Raw genomic sequence first — 23942 nt, 5'->3', positions numbered from 1 at the left:
TGTTCTTATGTTCACCTTGCTAAGTGAAACTTCCAATCACTTTCTTTTCATTTGGTCAGCTTCCTCAGAGTAATAACAACCTAGGCTTTGCACAGCCATTATTGCAACAATACTATTAAAACTCTACCAAAGATACAATACGCCTCTTAAGCACAGGATCTGGTATTACTTAGTGTGGGTAATATAGTTTTCTTTTCATAGTTCCTGGTTGGCTAATAGGAAAAGCGGTGGCTCCAAAGGGTAAAATCCAACATATGTCTTGCTTAGAGTAGTCCCATTGAAATGAATGGGAGTTAAGTTAGTCATAACTAATTTTATTAATTGTTTTTACATCGCCCAATAGCCAAAGCGCTCTGGGCAGTTCACAACAATTAAAACGATAAAATACAAAACAATAAAATATAAAATACAATTTAACACTTTAAAACTACAATATAAAAATAAAATAAACAGAAGTTAGCGGCAAGACATTTAAAATACAGAGCCAGCTAAAAACAACCAAAAAACTAAACTGCCCACGACAATAAAAAGGTCTTCAGGCAGCGAAACGAGCACAACGTAGGCGCCAGGCGAATTTAAGTTCCACTCACTCCAATGGGTCTACTCTAAGTAGGATTTATGTTGGATTTTACTCAAAACGGACGCCATCGTGGAGGCCATTAAAAACATGTAACTTTAAATTAGGGGCGGGCGACTTGTGGCCTTTTAGGTGTTGTTGGGCTGCAATTCCTGTCATTTCTCACCACTGGCTGTGCTGGGTGGGGCTGGTGGGAGTTTCAACCCAGCAACCCCTGGGGGGCCCCGAGCTGCCCACCCCTGCTTTAAATGAAAGAGTCCAACTTTACGGTGGAGGGGCTTGTCTAGCCTCCGCCTGCTCTATGGGCAGGGTTACTGTCGCCCTGGGCAGACGAGGCGGGGAATAGAGTCTGGCCCGATTGTCGCCATAGTCTGTCGTTCGGACTAAACCAAAACGGAAGGAGGAGGGGAATTTTACTTCCGGAAATGGCTGCGTGGGCGGGGCGAAGCGTGAGGCACGGGGGAAAGAAACATTCACCGTTGAACCCAAGCGGGCGGGGATCTCCCCTTCAAGTCAGAACCCTGTTCGCGGCGTTATTCCGCTCTCTCGCCGTTCTTCACATGCATCAAATGGCGTGCTCGCCTGTTTTTCTGAGAAGTAGATTCCCCTCTCCTCTTCTTCTGGTACAGCCCAACCCAGTAAGGCGCTGTGAAGCATGAGGGCGTTCGAAGAGACGGTGGACGCCCCCCGCCTCACGCCGGGCCTGAAGGTCGCAGGAAGCGGCGGAAGCGTACTGCGTTGGGCCAGCGAAGAAAGCAGCGGCTCTGAGTCCGCTGGGAGGGCGGCGGGGTTTGGGTAGGAGGGGCGGGAGCAGGACTCCTGGGTTCCTCGGGAGGGGCGTGTTGCGCGGCCTCAGTCTTGCATGGGGGCCGGGCAGAGTTCGCAGGGAAGCTCCGATCCCCCGAGAGCAAGAGCCGCCAGCAAGATGAAGCAAGAAAATATCTTCCTCTTCGTCCCCAACCTCATTGGTATGTTATGGGATGGTGGGCGATTGCCTGGGAGGGAGGGAGGGAGGGAGGGAGGGGATGTCTCTTATTTTTTGTTTTCGACATTCTTTGCTTTCAAGTTTGTATTTTATGACTTTGATGCGTTGTACGTGAAAGAGAGCGTTGGCTATTGGGCGGTTGAAAAGTACAGCAAATAGAGAAACGAATGAATAAAAGAAAGCTGCGATCCTAAACGCATTACTTGGGAGCGAGCCCCATTGTGCGCAGCGGGACTTCCTTCGGAATAAACGCGGCTACGGCAGCGCGCTGCTGCTCCTCCAGGGCAGAAAGGGGCTGCCCCTAGATCTTGGGGCGTTTTCCAGGGGTGGCCTTTCCGGATGGGGTGGCCCATGTTCAGACAGTGCACGCCAGATGCTGGGAGACTAAACGCAAGGGCAGAGGGCTTATTGCAGCCTTCCCCAACCAGGTGCCCTCCAGCTGTGTTGGACTACAACTCCCATCGCTGATGGAAGTTTTAGTCCAACACAGCTGGAGGGCACAGGCTTATTGCCGTCCCGGTCTGTTCATGGGTTTCCCAAAAACCATCCAGCTGGCAGTTGTGGAGAACAGGATGCTTTACTACATGGCGCGTTGGCCTGTTCTGTCAAAGCTGATCTTATTTTCTTCTTACCTCAAGCGGTCTATTTCCTGCGCCGCTGCTTCCATTAAGTGCTAATGCTGCCACAGCAGCGAAAGACAGTGGCAGCTGAAATGCCTCCTTCAGAGCTGGCAAGCACACAGGTGATCCACCTGTTTGTTATATGGCCCAGCTTGGGCATTTTCGTTTTTATTTAAAGTAGTTATATATGCCAGAAATAAAGAGGATGTCTCTAAGATTCTCTTCCTCCTCCTCCTCTTCAGGATCCATGCAGCCAAAGGAAGTGTTATAAGCTGGAGATTCAGAGCTGTGTGTGACTCTTGCCTAGAAAACCGGGGCGGGGCGGGGGGGTTGTTGTAGCAGTACAGGGAGGCCAGCTGAAATTTGGGTGGGTGAGGGCTGCAGGATTTTTCTGGGGTGGGGGGGATAAAAGATTCAAGGATCTTGTCTTCTTTTTCTTCTTTATTTATTTATTTCATTTCTATACCGCCCAATAGCTGCAGCTTTCTGGGCGGTTCACAAAAATTAAAACCAAACAACACACAATAAAACAATTTAAAATATATAGAACATTAAAACCACAATATAACAATACAACCACAATAAAACCTAGCAGCAGTGCAGGAGTTTAAAATACAGATTTAAAACAGCAAAGCTAAAAATTTAGAAAGCTAAAATGCCTGGGAAAATAAAAAGGTCTTCACCTGGTGCTGGAAGGAATACAATGTAGGTGCCAGGTGAACCTCACTAGGGAGTTCATTCTAGAGCTGGGGTGCCACAGCAGAAAAAGCCCTCCTCCTAGCAGCCGCCTGCCTCACTTCCTTTGGCAGGGGCTCACGGAGAAGGGCCGCTGAGGATGATCTTAAGGTCTGGGCAGGCACATATGGGAGGAGGCGATTCTTCAGGTAACCTGGCCCCAAGCCATTAAGGGCTTTGAATGTTAACACCAGCACTTTGAATCGGGCCCAGAAATGGACTGGCAGCCAGTGCAGCTGGAAAAGTACTGGTGTAATATGAGCTCGCAGGCCAGTCCCTGTTAACAATCGTGCTGCCCTATTTTGGACCAGCTGAAGTTTCCGGACCGTTTTCAAAGGCAGCCCCACGTATAACGCATTGCAGTAATCCAGACGAGAAGTTATCAGAGCATGGATCACTGTAGCTAGGTTATCTCTGTCCAGATAAGGGCGTAGTTGGTATACCAGCCTAAGCTGATAGAAAGTGCTCCGTGCCACTGAGTTCACCTTCTTCCCTTTTCTCTGCAGGTTATGCTCGCATAGTCTTTGCTTTTGTCGCTTTCTATTTTATGCCAACTTCCCATCTGACGGCATCATTCTTCTACCTGCTTAGTGGTCTCCTTGACGCCTTTGACGGCCATGCAGCCCGAGCGCTTAACCAAGGTAGCCTCAGCCTGTGCTCCTTTCAGTTTGTCCCTAAACGCTGAGGCCAGCTGTGTGTGATATGGAGGAGATTGTTGAGCTGTGAAGCAGCCAGCTTTGATACCCTTTATCTTTTGAGAGAAAGAGCGTATATGAACACAGGAAGCTGCCCTACACTGGGTCAGACCATTGGTTCATCTGGCTCAGTATTGTCTGACCTGACTGGCATCTGGATAGCCACTGTGTGAAGGACTAGATATGCCACTGCGGGAACAGAATGCTGGACTAGAAAGGCCTTTGGCCTGCTTCAGTGGGGCTCTTCTTAGGTTCTTATTCATGGCACCCTGTGGGGGCTGAAGGAGCCGCCAGTCTTTCTCACCTCCCAGGAGGGCTGGAAAAATTTGCCGAGCACCCTGCAGGCCATAATCCAGGGGTGGGGAATTTCAGGCCTGGGGGCTCAATCCAGCTCTCCTGGGGTCCCAATCCAGCCATCTGGGCTTTCCCAGAGGGCCATGCCCCTTCCCCTGGCCACCCCCCCTTTCCTCCATCCACCAATAGTTAGATGGTTTCTTGTCTTCTGTGTGTGTGTGTTTTTTCCTCATTCTGAAAGGTTGAAATGCCTCTCCTAAGGCTCAGTCAGTGGTAGGAAGAGCTTTCAGCTGCAAAACGCTGGTGTTTTCCATATTTTTCGCCCCACCTGCTTTGCCTTCACCCCACCGACCACTGGGATGCATGCCCCGAGAGTTCTCCTAAATGGAGTTCAGCCCTTGGCTTGAAAGAGGTTCCCCACACCCGCCATAAACTATGGCTGGTGAACTGCATTCGACTCAGGCGGGTCACAAGTGCAGGGCCTACCATGTCCTGTGTACCAGGTGTGGACCGCCAGGTGAACTTGGGCTCCAACTCCCATCAGCCCCAGCCGGCATGACCAGTGATCAGGGCTGATGGAAGAGCCAGTCCAGCAACTTCTGGAGGACCACAGCTTCACCACCCCTCTCTACACATACATCCTCCCTCTAGGTGTATTTTTCTAATCGTTGTACAGCACTCTTTCCTTACTAATGTATGATGCTCCTCCCAGGTACCCGCTTTGGTGCCATGCTGGACATGTTGACTGACCGCTGTGCCACCATGTGCCTGTTGGTCAACCTGGCGATGCTCTACCCTGAATCTGCCCTCTGGTTCCAGCTTAGCATGAGCCTTGATATTGCTTCCCATTGGCTCCATCTCCACAGGTAATGTCTGGGAGAAAAGGAGGAGCTTAACACTACGGCAGGGGTCCCCAACCTTTTTGGACTTGTGGGCACATTTGGGATTTGCAAGACCGCTGTGGGCACCACCACAAAATGGCCCCGTGACGGATGTGGCTAGTGGGGACCTGGCTAGTCAAAAGAGGTGGTGTGGTGGCAGGGGGGAATAGTGAGACTAGAGGCTGGGAGGGAGGTGGAAATAGCAAGGCAAAGGGGTAGAAGGGAGAGAAAGAGTGAGGCTGGAGGCTAGGACGGGAGGAGAAATAGCAAGATAACGGGGTTGGTGGGAGAGAAATAGCAAGGCTAGGAAGCAAGAGAAAAATGGCTAGGGATGGGGAAGGGAGAGAAATAGTGAGGCTAGAGGCTGGGAGTGGTAAGATAAGAGAAGGTCTGTGTGGATGGAAGAACATTTGGTGTGGCCATGAAGCAACTCTTTCCTTCTCTTCTGCCTACTGAGCAGCTGATCAGTGGCAGGTTCAGGAACAGGAAGGAGAACCTGGCACCCTAACGTTTTTCAAGTTTTTTTTATTAAAAAATAGATTTTTGAAGGGGGTGGGGGCGCCATTAGAGGTCTCTGCAAGGAGCAGCGGCACTATGAGACTATAGGGAGTTGCTTAATACCAGTCCACATTATTTGTCCATTTAGCCCAGAATTGCCTATTGTGTATTGTGACTGACAGCGGCAGAGGTCTTTTCCCATCAGCTGCTACCTAATCCTTTTAAATGGAGACCCCAGGGATTGCACCAGGGGCGTTCTTAGTTGTGGCCCCTCCACTGTGGGGATGAAGGCCATGCAAGGCATGTCTGTCACATTCCTCGGTTGTTCCTGACCTGAAACAAAGTCTGTGGTCTTATACGTGCTCCCTTGGGAGTATGGCTCATTAAACTCTGTAGGACTTACTTCCAAGCAGATGTGAATAGGATAGCACTGCAAGGTTTCAAGCTGTCACATGTTGGCCTTGCAGTGTCCTTGATTAATATTGTGTGTCCCTGCAGTTCTGCTGTGAACTGGTTCAAACATGCAGAACAAAAACATGTGGTACAGTCCTCCCCAGACGGCAGCACCTCAGACTGCAGGTTGCGAGACAGCATGTTTGAGTATTGCCCCACATCTAAAAAATAAAGTAAGTCCTCCTAGTATGTAGTCACTAAGGATGCAATCATATACACACTTACTGGAAGGATGTTGTACTGAACTCAATAGCATGTACTTCTGAGTGCACATGCATAGGACTGCATTATAAAAGACTGAGCTATGACTTGGGAAGTTGCTAACATCTCATCTCATTTCTTCCACAAACTCACTAAGTGGTGATAGGAAGCCACTCTCTCTCAGCTTCAGTCTACCCATCTGCAATATGGGAATAATAACACTGACCTACTTTACAGGGTTGTTGTGAGGGGGACAATGTATGTGAAGCACTTTAGAGTGTTAAGAGTGCTACCAATTCTTATTATAACAACAACTACTAGAAAAACTAGGATGTAAGTGAGAAAAATGGCAACATTTCCATTTTTTTTCTTGGTGAAGTGTTTAATGTTTTTTAAATAAGCAGAAACAGGCCTTATGTGCATGTCGGGGGTCTGAAGAGGAGGGCTTGCAGTGGAGCAGAGAGTTTTACTGGGAAGATCTAAAAAAAGGAAAGATCTGTGTCAGTGTGAGCGAGGTAGAGGTTAGAGGAGCACTTGAGCAGTTGGGTGGAGAACAGAGTGTTCTTAATTCCTACTGTGACGCCCTTCTTTTGCTCCCACCAGCACTGTCGTGAAAGGTGCCGAGAGCCACAAAAGCATTGACTTGTCAGGGAACCGGATCCTGCGAGTGTATTACAGCTCCCGGGTGAGTGATACTTGCTTGGAACATGTCTCTTTGAACTCTTCTTGCCGTATCTTTCCAATCTCCCACCTCTCTGCCCTTTGATAATATCCTGCCTTGTTATGTCCTCCAAAGCAAAATACTGCCCCAGACATTCTCACTCCACCAGCACAGCCACCGGTAATCTGGATTGTGAGATGCCCTTCTCTCATGTTCTTCCCTCTCCAGGCCAAATCCTGTATTTGGAACCCATCTTGGAAAGAAGGTGTGACTGAGGGTGATTTTTCCAGCCCATTAGGGAATATATCGTATTCCTCAATGAATTACAAAGCATGTCATTCCCGCTCCCATTTGTCCCCAACAAATTTAGTTGCCTGTTGCAACAAGGTTTCTGTCCTCATTCGTGGTCATCCTATCGTACACTTTTTTTTGAAAAGGACTCCTCTCAAATTGGAGGGTATGAGCAGACTGTTCGGAATTTCCAATTCTGCAACAACTTCATTGGCTCTCAGTTAGTTTCAAGGCCCAGTTTAAAGTGCTGGTTTTGACCCTGAAAGCCCTAAATCAGGGGTGCAGAACTTCAGGCCTGGAGTGCCAATCTGGCCCTCCAGAATTCTCCAGAAGGCCCCACCCACTTCCCTTGACCTCGCCCCCTTTCCCCAACCACCAGTTGTTTGGTGGTTTCCCAGCCTTTGAGCAGTTTTTTCCACATTCTAAAAAGTTGACGTGCCCCCCCTAAGGTTTCCTTACTGGCAGGAAGAGCTTTAAGCTAAAATGTGCTGGTATTTTTGGCCTCATCCCTTTTGCCTTCAGCCCCACCCACCACTGAGATGTGGCCCCTGTGAGTTTATCCAAAATTGAATTCAGCCCTTGGGCTGAAAGATTCCTCACCCCTACCCTAAATCCCCCCCCCCAATTTTTTATTGGGAGTTTTAGCTAAACAAAACAAACCGAAAACATAACAAAACCAAAAAAAGAACAAAATAAAAAAACACAACACATTCTAAAATCCTCAGTTACAATATTCAAGAAAGAAAGAAAAAAACAGGGGGTGGGGGGAAATAGGTTACACATACACTTCAGTAAAAGCAGACCAAATATCCACCTATAAGTCCATCTGCAAGTTATACCTATATACCACTCTTTCAAATGTTGCTAGTGTTGTTAGGTCTTCAGTCCATTTCATTATAGGTGGTGGGCTTTTATCCTTCCAATATTGTAATATCAGTCTTTTAGCAACCAAAAGGGCGTGAAAAATCCATTTACGCTGACCATGTGTTACGTTCCAAGAAGCAGGTAAGTAATTTAAAAGAACTTTTACATTAGTAAATATTAAAGAGCTTTCCAATATAAAATTTATCGGTATAATAACTTCCTCCCAAAAGGAGGCAACTATTGGGCATTTCCAAAACACGTGAATAAGAGAAGCATTGACTGCATTACATGTCCAACAATTAGCCAAATTTGACAAGCCTTTATTAAAAAGATGTTGTGGCATCCCATAGACCCCAAACAAAAGTTTTTGCTGAATAAGGCGTAACCAAAGATCCATTGAAATGTCCGATACAGATGCCAAGACAGCGGTCTATTGATTAAACAAAATAGGACGTTCCAATTCCCTGATCCATTCCTGCTGTAAACCACTTGCATCATATTTATTCATTGATCATAAATGTTTGTAAACATGAATCATAGGTCGATATATCTGATCAGCTTCAATAAGTATTTCCAATAGCGAAGGAGACCCCAAAGCAGTAAAAGCAGCAGGACCGAATTTAGATACCAACAGATGTTTCAATTGCAAATACTGCCATTCTGCTGGAGCAGGCAACTCAAAGGATCTCGCAGAGTTGAAAATAACAAAAACTCATCATCAGCCCCCACTAATTGACCCAGGGTAAAGATCGTTTTATCTGTCCAGGTCCGCCATAATGATCAGGCCCCAGGATAGCTGAAGGACGGCTTCCTCCTGCATGAGCCTGCCTGCATATTAAGATCAGAGGCTCTGCTTAGCGGCCCCATCATCCAGAGCCTGCTTCAGGGTCTTTGAGGTGGCACCAAAGCTGTAGGACTTCGTTCCTAGGGAACTGGCCTCCTTCCTTATTGGCCTTCAGAAAGCAGGCCAGGCCTGCCCTTTTCTGGAAAGCCTTTGAGATCGGCTGACTGCTCTTTGGGCTAACTGAATGCTACTTTTATTAACTTCATTGCTCTCTTGGATTTTATTATTTTTCAGATGAAGTTACGATGCCACCTTGTATGCTGCCTTGTATGCTGCCTTGGAGATCGTTATATCAGAAAGGCAGCCTATAATATTTTGATTAAACTAGCCACAACAATTGACACTGTTACTGTGTTAGTGTGTGTGCACGTGGAGATGCACTGATCATTAACCCTTTGCTGTCTTCTCCTGGCTTGGTTTGTGTCTGATGTAGCTTGTTCTCCCTCTGCCTTCAGCCTGTACTCTTCATTATGTGTGCTGGTAACGAGCTCTTCTACTGCATGCTGTACTTGCTGTGTTTTGACGAAGGACCACAGAGTGAGTACGCAGAGCCGGAGAGAGGGTGGGGTGGTGGTTTGGGATTGGAGGGCATGTCAAATAACTCCCTCTACCCCACCCTTTTTTATGTTTATGTTTATTTCCAGTCCCGTTCCACAGTCCGTTCCTGCCAGGACATCCCGGTCTCTACCGCCTAGTGCTGTGGGTTTCTGCTCCCATTGCCATCACCAAAAGTCTCATCAGCCTAGTCCACTTGGTCTGTGCCTCATGCAATATGGCAGCTCTAGATGCTGCTGAACGTGCAAAGAGGAAGTAGCATTTCAAGGCCATGGTGGAGGGGCAAGGAGCATCACTCCCCCTTCACTCTTCCAGCAGGATCAGCTGCGAACCCTCACCCTGTGATGGGATAGGGCTTTGCCTCAGATTCGCCATTCCAGTTGCACCATTCTTGCTTGCTGCGACACCCCTACCATCCCATGATACTTCGTGGTCAGTGTGGGATCTGATAGGTCCTCCTCGCTTCCTCCTTCACTCCCTTAATGTTTTGCACTGCTTAGGAGCAAGTTGGCTGGTGGGCAGCAATTTGCCTCAATCAAGGGAGGAATTTAGTCCACCATTTTGAGGGCAGCTCAGTAGACTTGTTATTTTGGGATTTTCCTCATGCTGCTGGTGTACTTTGTGGGGAGCAAAATTCAGCCACGAGAGAGGTCCTGGCCTAGCCTTTCATTTTATAGAACTACATAGGAGTTTTACTCTGAAGACTGGGGTGGGTGGATGGAGGCATCATTCCCAGAATTCTCCAAGTATATCTGGGCCAGGACGGAGGGGGATGAGATCAGCCATTTAGCAGTCATTGACTTCTTATCATAGTAATGCCAGTGTTTACGAGAATCTTCTATATCCTTAGGAAGTACCCCCGTAAGGTCAAAGTCTCAAGGAACCAGATCCTATTGTGTGGTATTGTCACCTTGGGATTCTCCCTAGGTGTTTAGTTTGATGCTTGTGCATCTATGTTAATTAATGGTTGCCCCCCCCCTGTGAATGTTTTGGTAGAAATGCTTGACCATAGGCAAGCCATGTGAAAACACCTTTTTGGAATCTTGTGCTCAGGCTGTCTTTTCCTCACAACGCTTTTATTTTAGAGTGTCTGTTATTTCGACTGCCACCATCAATTGTGTTTGCTGCACAGATCTGTGGCGGTTCTGTATACTCTGGGGGAATGGAGGGCATACAGGAGCCCATTTTTGCAGCAGCAGTATTGGGCTTTATTCTAGTGGCTTGTCTCTTCACACAACCGTTCCCATAATTTCCCTCACAATTTCAAATTGACCATAGTTGAAATCTGCTGCTCTCTTTTCTATAATCATGTATTTTAAACTTTTGAAGGAGTGCAGTGGCACCTTGATGTGAGGTAAATGTGATGTGAGGTAGATTTGCCTGATATGAGGTAAAATATCAAGCATCCTGTCTACCCTCATTGTTTTATTCTTTCTTCCAGAAAGGTTTTGTCTGCCCTGAAGCTCGCTGGAGGGCAGAGAAATATTTTCCCATTTATTTTTGGCAAGGTTCTAGCTCTGTGTAGTTCAGTTCCCCAAGATAATCAAGGAGCCCAGACTTGTGCAGCCATCTTCTTCTCTCCTTTCCTCAGTCATTTATTAGCACAAGTTGCCAGTGTGGTGGCCAGTGTGGACCCACCTATTCCTGAGGGTTTCCATCTCTCACACAAACACACACACACACACACACACACACCCCACCGCCACCACTTCTTCGTTTTGGCAATAGCACTTGACGTTGATGAGGCAGAAGAGACAGAGGAAGGAGATGGTGGAGGGAGGATTTGGCAGCTAAAGTAGAAGAACATTTAGAACTTGGTGGCACTTAGGATGTGGCTGCGGTGAAGGAACCAACTGGGTAATGGGTATCCCTCCCCCTGTTGTCATATATCGAGCCAAACTGTATGTATACCTTTGCCATGTATCTTCCTCAGCTAAAGAGTGTGTGGGGGGGGGAGCACACATAAGTTGGGGTGATTATTCTGACTTGCCTCCCTAGAATATCCCACACTGATTCTTGCAGGATTGGGATCAGTACTACCTTACCAGGCCCTCTCCTACCTGTACAATGTTACTGCCACAACTCACAACCGCCGATTGTGAATAATTTGTATGTAGATTTTGAAAAAGTAAAACTTTGGTGCAATAAGAGGCCTCTCTCGATAGACTTGGGAGTTGCTTAATAAAGACCATCTGTGTGACCATCTTGATTGTGAGTCTTAATTTGGCTGTCTCTGAAGTAAATAGTTTATATAAAGACCCTGAGGAATAGCCAGGATAAGTACGGGTGGGGTTTGACCATTATTCCCAGATCAGAATTCAACTGCATTCTGGATATTGTCAGAACTGACAGTATGGTTGAGTGGGAAGAATGACCGTACTTTATTGTGAGAGAAGGCAGACGTTAGGCTTGCACGATCTAACTTGTTTTTTGCTAGAACCCTGAAATCCACCAACCAGAGCCAGGTACGGAAGACATACAATTAGGATCAAAGAATTCTGAATCCAAGAAATCATTTTGAGTACCAAAACTGAACTCACAGTTCTTCCTCACAAAAATCCATTCCTGGACTGGGCAGTTAATCAACTGTTCTTTCCCACTCAGAGAAATAGCTTTTTAATTCCTGAAGCCTCCTTTTTATTATTATTGGGATTATCAGTGTTTAAGGCTGTGATTCAATACTCAATTACCTGGAAGTAAGGCCCATTGAAGTTGATGGGGCTTATATGTAGTAGACTTGTATAGGAGGCTGTGCATGACAGGGACAAGTTGAGTCATTTTTGTTTTGCCTTGACTCTTCATTTCTAGGACCCAGAGAGATTCTGTCTCCACCCCCCACTTTAATTTAGGAGCACTCACTGTAAGGAATGTGATGCTGCATTACAGTTAATCAAAAAAATTCAATTCTGAACATTGGGGTCTAAATAGGGAAAATGGTTTCTCATCCCACTACTTTGCAAAGTCAGCTCTCACTGCTGTTGTGAAGGGTCACTGCTTATTTTGTATATGTTCAAGCTCTAATTGAATTGTCACTGTCTGTTCTTCTTGCATTTAATGTACCTCTGACTTCACTGCTTACAATTCCACCGAACCATGTGTTTGTATTCCAGCAACTAAGGATAATACTTCATGCATCTGATGAAGTGGACTCTAGTGCAAGAAAGTGAATGCCTTGCTGTTGGTTTTTCAGGTGCTACAAGACTCTTCATTGTTTTTTGCTGCAGCGTAGACTAAGATGGCTGCCCTTCTGGAAATTGCCGTTGTAATGTGAATTCTGTTTGTGGCATGCCTAAAAGAATGGCAGGATCTTATAATATAGAATTCTGCAGGCTGAGGATTTTTGCGTTTTGTTTTTTAAATCAAGTTTCTGGTCAAATGGCAGCAGCCATAATAAGCCTGAAAATGCTTGGTTTGTGCTTCAGAAATAAGAATGGCTAGTAGCTGAGGCTACATAATCTCTTTCTATGGCCAGTAGAAGCAGGGTAAGTTGTGTAAAATAAAGATACGTACACCTGTCTGTATTATCTAAGCCTTATAATAAGCTTAGATTCTAAGTTTACAGGATTTTGTTTTCCTCGTGGGTTTTTAAAAAGGAGTGAGTTTACCCAGCCTGGCTAGTCCTAACAGTGACAAACCCCCCCACCCAAGCCAGAGTTTTATTTTAAAAATGGACATACGCTGATTTCATGCATCTGAGTTTATTTACTCAATTCATGCATTGATACAAAAGTCTGTAGCAGTTTATAATTTGACCACGTCTTCCACTCCCACCCACCATTTCTTTATACAAACTGGTATAGGATTTGTAATATTTCATGACACCCACCCACCCCAAAAACAGAATTCTGAATTGCACTAAAGGGTTTAATTGGTCCCAGGCTCAAAGACCCCACCCTTTCCTGTTTCAAATTAACTCATTTTAATTAGCAGGAACAACTAACATGGAACTGAGTAAACAAATGAACAGTAACAAATAAGTTACAAAATGAGCAAAACTAGTAAATAAAACATTGGCCAATTTTTGCTCAGTGCCAAGTATGTTATGAGCATCATATAGCTAATAACTGTGCTGTTTTTAGAATGATGGCATGATTGAAATTGGTTCTCATAGCAACAGAGTTACTGCTTCCACATCTCCTTGGCAGGAAAGGTGTGAACATTTGTATTTTAAGGAGATGGTGTTGCAGAGGGACAGGAAGCAAAAGGGACTGGTGCTTCCTGCTATCTCCTCTGAAGCCACAATTAGTGCTCCACAAAGCAAGAAACTAAACTGCATTGCAAGAGGGGGAAAGGAAATAAAAAATAAAATCTCCCTCCTGTACTTTCCCCCTAAAAACCTGATTCCCCCTAAAATTGTATATTAAAGCAAACTTTATTCTTTCGCATCCAAAACTTTGCCCCAATCCCAAATATGAAAACATCTATCAAGCATCAACCAAGGTATAGGTTATGTGATTTTCATTCAATAGCTGATACGTGTAAATGTAAAATCCCTCTTCCCCCAACAAACCACTTCCCTCAGCAACAATCTCTCCCACTGTACTCCAAGCAGATTATTCTATAGCTGCCCTCCCAAATTTGACTTTTAACCTCTTTACTGCCCAACCCTCTCCAGTGCCCCAACTCTGATGTTGCTCAAAGACATTTATGAGGGTAAAAATGAAGGCAACCAATTATTTTGTAGAAGGCGGGGGGTGGGGCGGGTGCAGTGACAAGGTAGCTTTGAGACAACAACAAAATCCTCTCTCCCTCCCAGATTTGATCTCCAGTCCCAGATTAGCAGTTAGTTCTACCAGCTGGTCACTTTTGTAGGGGTTGGGTGATGGTGGCACCAGCCCTTCCCTCCAAGTGGACTGTTCGTAAAATTGCTTTCTTGCCCTCAGTAGGCAGAATTTGGCCCAGAAGGCCCCAGTTGCTGAGCCCTATGCAAATAAATTCTTCCTTCAGGGTAGTTTACGGTAAATCCCAAAACTATTCCTCATCTCTGAACTCCAGAGGTCGGATCCAGATTAAGTCATACTTTGAGCATACCCACTGAAATAAATGGAAATTAAATTAATCATGACTAACTATGGGTCTACTCAAAGTATGACTAAATCTGGATCTAAATCACCCATTTATCTGTGAGTGAGAGAGAGAGAGTGGAGAGAGATTTGGGGTATCTCTGAAACTCCCCGAACCCATCTCATCTTCTCTCCCCCTCTTATCAGTATTCCCTTGCCACTCTCTCCCACCAGACTGAACCCTATTTTCCCTTCCCAGTCAAACATCTTTTTTTCATGGATTCACCCATTTTCTGCTCATTTAAGCCCCTCTCACTATAACACCCTCACTCCCCCTTCCAGGTTTCTAATTCCCCCCCCCCGTATGCCCCTCAACTTTCCCTCCCCACCCCAAATATAAGCATATAAAAACATGCAGATAGAATACTTGCATTTCAACATCAAAATACAACAGTCCCCCCTCCTCTTCCACCTCCTAGAGATTAACTGTCCCCAGGATGATGAAAAGCAAAAACAAAAAATTGCCCTTCCTTCTACACCATGCACCCCTCAAAGGAAGGGCAATTTTTTTAAAACATTTTTTTGGAGGAGTGGTTGAGGGATGGTCAGAGGTTAATAATTCGTGCAGATGGGATTACAAAGGGAAGGAGCTTAAGGACACTCTGCCCTAAATAAAGGCCTGTGCCCTCTCCCAAGCACAGATTTTAAGGGAGGATGACATTAGGTTATCCCTCCCATATTCCCACAAACCCACCCACCCAAGCCCCATTGTGTAACAGTCTGTGAAACAAAAAAATTAAAGTCACATTGTGCCGGGTGTAAATTTGTGTCTGACACACACACACACACACACACACAATTCTTTGCTGGTGCCCTTCCCCCCACCCTAATTGTTCCTGTCCAGTAGCATACATGGTTGTTCATCTGGCCCTTTGAAAATGTTTTTGTTGTTTGGTATGGTGTGTATGCTCCCTCAGGTATTCCTCCATCAGTGAAGTATCATTCCACACTTCTCTACCAGTGCTTCAAATGTTCTCTTCCGTCATGCTTTGTTTTTTTCCCATTCAAGAAGATGTTTTCTACTGTATGCCCTTGTCCAAGCATCTCTTCCTGTGTTTCATTCTGAAGGGCAACACATTCCTCCATCCATTCCTTTTTCACCCTCTCCCTTTAGAGGGCTTTTGTATGCCTTTAGTGCTTTCTTCATTTATTTGTTTTAGCTGGTATCATCTACTCCTTTTAAATTTGGCTTTTGAATTTAAGATGGCTTTGACTGGCATTTGTACGCCTCTGTTAGGCGTGGTGTTTTGTATTCTATAATTCTGAGGGTAGGTAGATGCATAGCTTCCTCTATCCAGCAGTTTCTAATTCTATTGTTTCCACGGAATTGTATATTTAACACACACGGGGTGGAAACACACTCCTCTGCCACACCTTTCACTTACATGTATATTCATGCACATACCTACATATACACTTTTCCATCACATACTTGGAGGCTGTCTTTCCGGCCCATGTATCTTCTCCCACAGCTCTTCCTTGGCCCTTGTTTTATTTCTGATGCTCTAATTATTAGAGGGTTGAATATAGAGTCAGTCATCTTTACAGCCATTGAAATCAGTGGAAGATAAGTAATCATGGTGTAACCCTGGAACCAACCCTTCTGTTGTGTGTGTGTGTTTACTAATCTTCCCCTCAGTGACTTTTCTACCTTCCAAAGAATGGGCCTGTGCTGACACTAAGCAAACCGATTCACTATTCATAGCTCAACTGGCTAGCACAAAGGCTTGATGTGAAGAGAGTCATTAACCTTCTCTAGCATCCTAACAGCCTCCACGACCTCTTGGTGTAGGCCCCACTTTTCCCCATTAGTTGCCATGAATTCTTTCCATGGCAACATTCCAGCTACCTCCCCTCCCTGCCTGAGATTTTTAGTTTCTCAGCGTTCAGATGAGGTTCCTCTCTCCCAGTAGCCACAGGATTATGGGCTAACATGTACGCCTTTCATATTTGCATTTAGACCCAGTTCAGCTTTCCTTCTCCTTGCCTGTCAAAGGATTCTGTTCAAACCAAAAGCTTGTGGCCCTACTCTTATGGCTGCACCTGGTCCCCTAAAAAGGGGAACTATTTTGGCCCGTGCCCCCTTATTCTGGATAGGATGACATCTCCCTCCCTCCCCCCATTTCATTCACTCCAATTGTCTCATGTCAAGCATAGCAATATCAGTTTTTCTATATTTGCTTCACGACTAGTGTTTTGTTTCCTCTAATGATGCTTTTGCCATTCGTACAACTTTCTGAGCTGTCTTTTTCTTCCTCCTGTTTTTGGTACTTCTTCCTTTAACTTGAGAGTAACTTAATCTTTTTCATAAAACCCTCCACCATAAACCCTACCAGCCAGATACCTTCCTTGCAGGGCTCTTTCTCCTCCATTGCCTTGTCCACATTCCTACTTTCACGCTTCAACTTCCACCAGTGCCATTTGTTATATTGTTTTGCTCAGAGCTGTAGTCCCTTGACGTTGATTTTATGTCTTCCTTCAGATGATAACATAAATCTCATTGTCATTCCCTTTCCCGTTGACTGGCTGGGTAATGGATTTGGTTGCACAAACCTCCCTTCATGCCTCTTATGTATGCAACGAAATCTGTGTTGGTCTCGCCACCTTGTTAGCACAGCTCCTGCCTCATAGTTACTCACTACATATTCCCACTGCCACCACCGTACCCAACTCCTAAACCATTCAGTGGCACCAGCCCCACTCCCATCCATCCCTGATGGTTGTCTTTTGTAAACATGATGGGATGAAAGTGGGAGATCTGAGAAGTGTTTCCTTTGTTCCTGTGCTGGTCCTGTTCGTTTGTCTCCAGAAAACATGTAAACATGCTCCCCACCTCCTTTACAGGGAGATGGGGAAAAGAGCTTTTCTCCGGCAGCTTCTTGTAAACATGGAATATCGAAAGAGTTTTATTTGCTGTCGAAATTTGGCAGTTGATGAAAGATGGGCAAATGGGTCATTGGCTGAATAGATGACTGGAAGGATAAGGAGATCAAGATTTTGAGAGAGAGAGAGATAAAGAGAAAGAGAGAACATGGAAATATGTGTTTCCTTCCTTTCTCCACCTGCATTAAGATGTCTAAAAATACCCGTTCTATTAATTCTCTCTCTCTCTTTCTCTCTCTCTCTCTGTGGTCTCCATCCTTGTGCTCCTGTTTTGCATGGTTCAGAGATGGATGGGGACATGGGATGGATGTACTGTAGTCATGCTGGCTCCCAGCTCCAGAGGTGATCATTTCGGTGCTAGGGATGAAGTGGCAGCCAAGTGCCACCTTCACTGGAACACTGGGGAAGGAGAGAGATTTAGGGTCAGGGGAACAAGGGCAAGGGAGTTGGGGGAAGGGAATAGAAACATGGGTAAAGGAGAGCAGAACAAGGAACACTTTTACTATCTGGAAAGAAACATGAGCACATTTCACACATGCCCCAATTCAACCTCCCTACACTTAGCTTCCACTGGAATCTGGGGCATGTGGGAGTGAGTCATCAGGAGAAGCAACATGGAGGGCGATGAGGCAACATCAGGGGAAAATCTGAAGCACTTCCCTGTTTTACCTACTTCAGCCTAAGGTTGGTGCTGGGAGTAGGAAGAGGGGAAATTAAGAATGCGAAAGGGTTTTGAGGAGAAGTTGTTGTTATGAAGGTGATCCTGCCCTATGCGACTGCAGAGACTTGCAGACAACAACACATATGTATACTTGCCCTTTGTGCCCTGACAAATGTACACATGAGGACCTTATGACAGCGCAACAGAACGCAATTAATGTTGCTAGTTTCTGGGCAAGATTTGTCTAATTTTTATATATTTTAACTTCTACATTTTATATTTTAAATGTTATGTGTTATGGTATGTTTTTTTAATTGTGATGCTTCTGACACGAATAAATAAATAAAATCAAGATGACCTACCACACAGAATTAGGATCAAGGGTTAGGTCTGAAGGTTATACACCGACGTACCCCCTACATGAAGCATAGTGTAATATTGTTTGGATTAAAAGCAACAACTATGGTAAGGGAAGGGATTTGTTACCTTTCTGAGGGGAGGAGAACTGACATGGGCAGCAGAAAGTCTAGCAAAAAAGAGGGAAACCTGACTATCTCAAGCAGCTGCCACCTTCCTCAGGGGGTTAGGAAGAAAATGAAGGAGACCGGGACAACTTTATGAGGAAAAGAAAAGCGGTTTTCTTTAAAGAAGAGAAGTCATGGAATTTGATTCACTGTTCAGTTAACAGTCCTGACTTGTTTGGCTAAACTCTCAAAATACCTTTGTAGGTGTACACCAGTATGACAAAGTGGTAGGAGAGATGGTTTGTAGATAGATACTCTGTTTACACATGTGCATGCACACACACACACAGAGCTATTTGCACTCTTCTTTGGTGCCACAAATAGGAGGGGCAGGCGTGATCTCCAAGAAAAGTTTGCAGGGTGGAGTGCTCTTGTTCAGTGTGCCAGCCAGCCAGCCAGTCATGCCTCCTTTAAGGATACTCCATTCCGTTTACCCTCCCTCCACGACACTCCGCATTCCACAGCTCCTGAACATGCTCAGTCCTCATCAAGCTGCTTTGGGGGGGGGGGGTGGCTATGGTGGCTGTGGTTTTGTGGGCTTTTTGCCCTCTTAGTTTTTCCCCCCATAATGATGTTCCTGCTTCTCCAAAGCTTGGGATTCCCCCAGCATGCTGATACCTCTTTCTTGTTTCTCAGTAGCTCTGTTTTGGCTACATTAGTTATAACCATTATAACTTTGCACCTGAGTTTGTATTACATTATATGAATATAATATGAATTTAATGTGAACATAATATATTCTATATTACAATCTACATCATATCACATATTATATTTACTAATTACATTTATATCCTGCCTTTTTTTCCTCTTGAAAAGAACCCAACGTGGCTCACATGGTGCTCTCCTCTCCATTTTATCCTGACAACAACCCTGTAAGGTAGGTTAGGCTGAGACTCAGTGACTGGCCCAAAGTCACCCAGTGAGTTTCATGGTTGAATGGGGACTAGAACCTGGATCTCCCAAGTCCCAGTCCAACACTCTAACCACTACACCACACTGGCTCTCTATTATGCTATGCTATGCTATGTTCATGTCTGGCGGCCACCATGTCCCACTGTCCTCTGTTCTGCTCACAGGCCTCTTTGAAGAAGGGGAATTTGAGATTGCCACAAGGATCTGGAGAGGTTGGGAGCCTCTCTCTTCATTCTTGATCTATTCTCTTAGATCAGAGTGAGTAACTGCTTCACACAAATATACAAAGGGGCTGCTTGACTTTTGGCAGACTTCTATGGCTGCCTGCTGCCTGGCAGATACTAGCTTTTGAAATTATTCATTGTTGTTGCTTATTATTAATTCAGGTCTTTCTTCATCCCCAGACTGTTTCCCACAGACCTTGGCTTCCCATCAAAGTGATGAGGTTGTCAGATGGAATATATGCAAATGAGCAACGGCAATTTACTCCTATGGGTGAAGCACTGGTTTCACCTCTGGGATCAATATATCCCATTATGCTTTGTACCAATGGATAACTTCTTCCCTCTCACTGCATAGGATTGATGGCAAACACCACCTTTTTAAAGGGTGGGGGAATGTCTAAGATGATATTCTTCTGATTTCTCTGGGTTGAAGTAGAAGAGTGGGCGAGGGGCTTGGAACACAAATATTTAAGAGTGAAGTAAGACTTTGAGAGCCCCCTTCACCTCTGCTTTCCTAAATACTCACCTCCGAAGTTGATGGCACAAGAGGCCACGATGATGAGCACCCCCCCGACCAGTGCGACAACGCTCAGAAGTTTTGCTACCCTTCCCAGGCGCCGCGCCCCATCGATGTCTCCTTGCTGGAAGCTGTTACGGGACTGACAAGGAGGTAAAGGGGAAAGGGGTGGGGGAGGGAGAGCATCAGGCAATTGTCCCAAGATAGTTACTTACATGGAGAGCATCCTTTTGGGGGGAGAAACAGGGAAACTACAAAGCAGGGATGCAGAACCTCAGGCCTGGGGGCCAGATCTGTCCCTCTGTGGTTCCCCAGATGGCCATGCCCCTTTTCCTGGCCCCGCCCCCTTTCTCCTAGCCACCAATCATTTGGTGGTTTCTTTGCTTTTGTACAGTTTTTATGAGCTTTTTGTGCAGGCTGAAATGCCTGTCTTAGTTACTGGAGTAGTTACTGGCAGTAAGAACTTTAAGCTACACTATGCTTGTATTTTTGAGGCCCATCCCTTTTCTCTTGGCCCTACTGGCCACTGGAATGCAGCCCCCAAGAGCTTCTCTGAAATGGAATTTGGCCCTCAGGCTGAAAGAGGTTCTGCTGTCCTGTTTTTTGGTAATGCGTTTCCTCCCTTTTTGGCAATGTGTAAGTGGCCACCCTATCAGCTGGCACGAGCTGCCAATGATATTTTAAGAGGTTTTACAAAAAGTAGGGCAGATGACTTTCAAGGAGGTGCCCCAATCTGCCTTTTTATGCAGGTGGACCTACTCCCATGGAGGTGCCCCAGTCTGAGGTTTTCAAAAGCAGACTGGTCCATTTATCTGCAAGTAAGCATATTGTTCCTTTGCTGTGCTTCGCTCCTGTGGACAGCGAGGGCACAAAAAGCAGTAAAGGGGCCTGACCTAGGGAAAAAGGCGCAAACGGAAGAAAAATCAAAACAAATGCAACAACACAGCAGTGCTGTGGCTACAGCCTTGTGGTGGTGGGAGGTCAAAGGTTTCCAGCCTCCTCCCAGCCACTCCCTTTGCACTTACCATGACAGAGTACACAAAGGCGACAATGTTGATGGGCCAGATCGGACAGAAACAGGAGAGGGCAGCAATGAATATGTAGTCTCTGGGTTTCTCTCCAGCCTCTCCAGCCGCTGACTCTGCTGTGGAGGCCTGCCGGCTCAGGCTGGCCCGTGGAGATCCGGCTGCTCCCGCCAGGTGTACCTGAGACCCGGACAAGCTGCTCCTCATGACAGCCCGGGGGCCACCATTGATGCTGTTCTGGGGCTTCAGGTCATTCAGCGAGGCAGATTTGGAGCGGGCTGGGGGGCTTGTGGGCGGGGCTGGGGTGGTCCCCAGCGCCTCAGCTGAGCCAGCTTTCAGCCCCAGGACCTCTCCGTTCTGCTGTGGTCCCTCCACTGATTCCTCCTCGATTGTCACCGTCACCATCACGGGTGATGCAGGAACCTCTGGTGCTGGGGGGCTCTGGGGTGGCGACTGTGACTCTTCCTGAGGCTGCTCCTGCGGCTTCCCCTGGTCCTGATCCTGTGGCTTTCCCTGCTCCTGCTCCTCCTCCTCTTGCTGCTCCTGCTCTCCTGGGGGAGCCTCATTCTTCTCAGCATCATCCGACATGACAGGCAGTTACCTGGATGAGAAGAGAAGTAGAGGAGGGGGTGTTCAATGTGGAGAACCACCAGGCCTTTCTCTGCCTGATACTGGGCTGAATCAACCACAGAGCCTGTTTTGAATGCTGGAACTGAGACCAGGAAAATGGGAAAGCAATAAGGAACTACATTTCTGTGCCTTTCAAATCACAGCCTATGGGATGCCAGATGACCCCTTCAGACTGCCCTTTTGAACTGTTTAAAGCATCCTTCCCCATCCTGGTGCTTTCCAGATGTGTTGGACTGCAAATCCCATCATCCCTTACCACTGACTATGTTGGCTGGGCTGATGGGAGTTGTAGCCCAGCAACATCTGGTGGGCCACATGTCCCCTCCTGATCCAAAGGGACACATGGATAAAACAGATGTGGAAGTGCTTACCAACGGATTAACTGTTGCAAAAAATGCCAGTTGTGTCATATTACACAGGGAGGCAAGGGGGAAGAGCGTTGCCCCTCCTCTGTCCAATTGGTTTTATAGGACATGGGATGTGGCAGTGGTGATGATGCTTGTATATTATATATTATATAATTTATTATTTTAAGTTATTTCATGGAGAGAAGCAAACTGATGATACTCAGTTTATTAAAAAAACCAGATGACTGATTCTTCTTTAGAATTATAAATTCAGTAATAATGTAGATCTTATTCATTGTTTTCATGGAGTTTAACTTCTGGGAGGGGGTGGGTGGGACCCCCCGGTTTGGCAGCTTCCCAGCTTTTTCCCTAGTCTGAAAGGTTGAACTGCCCCTCCTAAGGCTTAGCTACTGGCAGTAAGAGATTTAAACTAAAATATGCTGGTATTTTTGGCCCTGCCCCTTTTGCCTTTGGCCCCACCCACCACTGGAATGTGGCCCCTGGGAGCTTCTCCAATACAGAATTTGGCCCTTGGGAGCTTCTCTAATATGGAATTTGGCCCTTGGGCTGAAAGAGGTTCAACAGCCCCGATTGAAAGAGACCACATGAAATCTTACTCTTTTGCCCCGTTGTGATTTCCAAGATTGACTGAGGAAACTAGCATTGGTATTAAATGTTGGACAAATTTGAACCTGGGGAGAATGTCAAATTTCAGATTCAACTCTTGGGGCTTTGGTTTGGAACTTGACTTTGAGGGATAGTTAAGAAAGAGTGTTCTTCTTGCCAATTAATGTTAAGGAAACAAAACATACAAAGCATGTTGAATACATTGGATACATTCAAACTTACTTTGCAGCAACACACACACACACACACACACACACACACACACAATTTAAGACATACATACGGTAAAGAGAAATTGTTAAGTAAAGGAAATATATTTTAAGAATATTTGTTGTGAGGTATGTAAAAAAGGACTGAAGGCAAAAGGAGAAGGGGACGGCAGAGGATGAGATGGCTAGATAGCATCACTGATGCAATGATTATGAACTTGAGCTCACTCCGGGAGAGAGCGGAGGACAGGAAGGCCTGGCATGCTATGGTCCATGGGGTCACGAAGAGTCGGACACGACTGATCAACAACAACATGTAAAAAAAGAGAAAATAATCCCAGCTGCCTTCCCTAGCCTAATACCCTCTAAATGTGTTGGGCTATGCAGCTCTATCTTTCCCAGCCTGTGGATGATGGGAGTTCTAATCCAACACGTCTTGAGGGCACCAGGTTGCAGAAGGCTGCCTCACTGCAACTACATCAGTGTTTAATCACAGAGGCCACACAGTTTTGCACTCCTTCTCTCCGTTTGTCAATTTTTGAATGTGCAGGGACTTGTGTCTTTGGCAAGCATGCCTAATACATAGCTTTATTTAACTGTTTAACCATAGTTACTCAGTATACAGAACTAGTGAGTAGCCATTGGCATGCAGTCACATGAGGTATGACTCATGGGGGTCCCGGTCTTCCCTGAATGGTGCCCCTAATGTCGAGTTGCATCCAGGGTCTGCCTTCCTCAAGAGGAAGGGCTCCGCTCACAGTGATTTCTGGGGATCCCTTCTCCTCACCCACTACAGAGGCTCCTGACGCTGTATAGCATTTTCACAGGGTTGGAGGGGCTGCCATGGTAAGGTGGGGGCAGTGAAATCCACTTCTGCCAGCTCAGTTGATCCTGCGCAGATCTGGAACAAACCCATCAACTTTCCAGATTCAAAATACGAAAAACTGGGGAGACAGAAGTGAAACCAAGTTTCCCACCAAGTGTGCCTCTTGGATACATATTTGCAAACAGGTGCTTGTTGTATTCACATGTTACATTTTAAGGAGTACGCTGAAGATGTACACTTTAAAAACAAAACAACCCCTGCCCCCAAGAATCAGGCGTGAACTGGCCTTGTTGAGTGCCTACATCAGTGTGAGCTAGCTGCTATGCTGTTCAGCCCT

General features: G+C 45.9%; 2 protein-coding genes across 3 annotated transcripts; one reads left to right on the top strand and one right to left on the bottom strand.

The window, feature by feature from the left end:
* Positions 1 to 1016: 1016 nt before the first annotated feature.
* Positions 1017 to 11362, top strand: CDIPT (CDP-diacylglycerol--inositol 3-phosphatidyltransferase). Of its 2 annotated transcripts, XM_084805808.1 has the most exons (6): positions 1017 to 1545; positions 3424 to 3558; positions 4619 to 4772; positions 6543 to 6624; positions 9055 to 9136; positions 9244 to 11362. In XM_084805808.1, the coding sequence occupies exons 1-6, from the start codon at positions 1440 to 1442 to the stop codon at positions 9411 to 9413; spliced, it is 729 nt and encodes a 242-aa protein (XP_084661934.1). In that variant the 5' UTR covers positions 1017 to 1439; the 3' UTR covers positions 9414 to 11362. The 2 variants fall into 2 exon arrangements, with proteins under 2 accessions (XP_084661934.1, XP_084661935.1); XM_084805809.1 differs by lacking the exon at positions 3424 to 3558.
* Positions 11363 to 17488: 6126 nt separating this feature from the next.
* On the bottom strand, positions 17489 to 21567 carry PRRT2 (proline rich transmembrane protein 2). The gene is made up of 3 exons (XM_084807777.1): positions 20967 to 21567; positions 19951 to 20083; positions 17489 to 17499 (listed from the first exon to the last, which is right to left on the bottom strand). Exons 1-3 carry the CDS (start codon positions 21552 to 21554, stop codon positions 17489 to 17491), a joined length of 732 nt encoding a protein of 243 aa, XP_084663903.1. The 5' UTR covers positions 21555 to 21567.
* Positions 21568 to 23942: the final 2375 nt, after the last annotated feature.

This window comes from Heloderma suspectum, chromosome 6, assembly GCF_057233095.1.
Source record: "Heloderma suspectum isolate Gila_16-S chromosome 6, 16-S_ref, whole genome shotgun sequence".
NCBI classification, from domain to species: Eukaryota; Metazoa; Chordata; class Lepidosauria; order Squamata; family Helodermatidae; genus Heloderma; species Heloderma suspectum.
This window is presented reverse-complemented; position numbering and strand designations above follow the sequence as displayed.

What these genes read in the sequence shown, in the direction of transcription:
- CDIPT (XM_084805808.1), top strand. Translation starts at nt 1,440, where the DNA reads ATGGGGGCCGGGCAGAGTTCGCAGGGAAGCTCCGATCCCCCGAGAGCA. An exon ending in CATTGGCTCCATCTCCACAG is followed by an intron (nt 4,773 to 6,542) that starts GTAATGTCTGGG and finishes TGCTCCCACCAG; the next exon opens with CACTGTCGTGAAAGGTGCCG. An exon ending in GAGTGTATTACAGCTCCCGG is followed by an intron (nt 6,625 to 9,054) that starts GTGAGTGATACT and finishes CTCTGCCTTCAG; the next exon opens with CCTGTACTCTTCATTATGTG.
- PRRT2 (XM_084807777.1), bottom strand. Translation starts at nt 21,554, where the DNA reads ATGTCGGATGATGCTGAGAAGAATGAGGCTCCCCCAGGAGAGCAGGAG. An exon ending in CCTTTGTGTACTCTGTCATG is followed by an intron (nt 20,084 to 20,966) that starts GTAAGTGCAAAG and finishes CCTCCTTGTCAG; the next exon opens with TCCCGTAACAGCTTCCAGCA.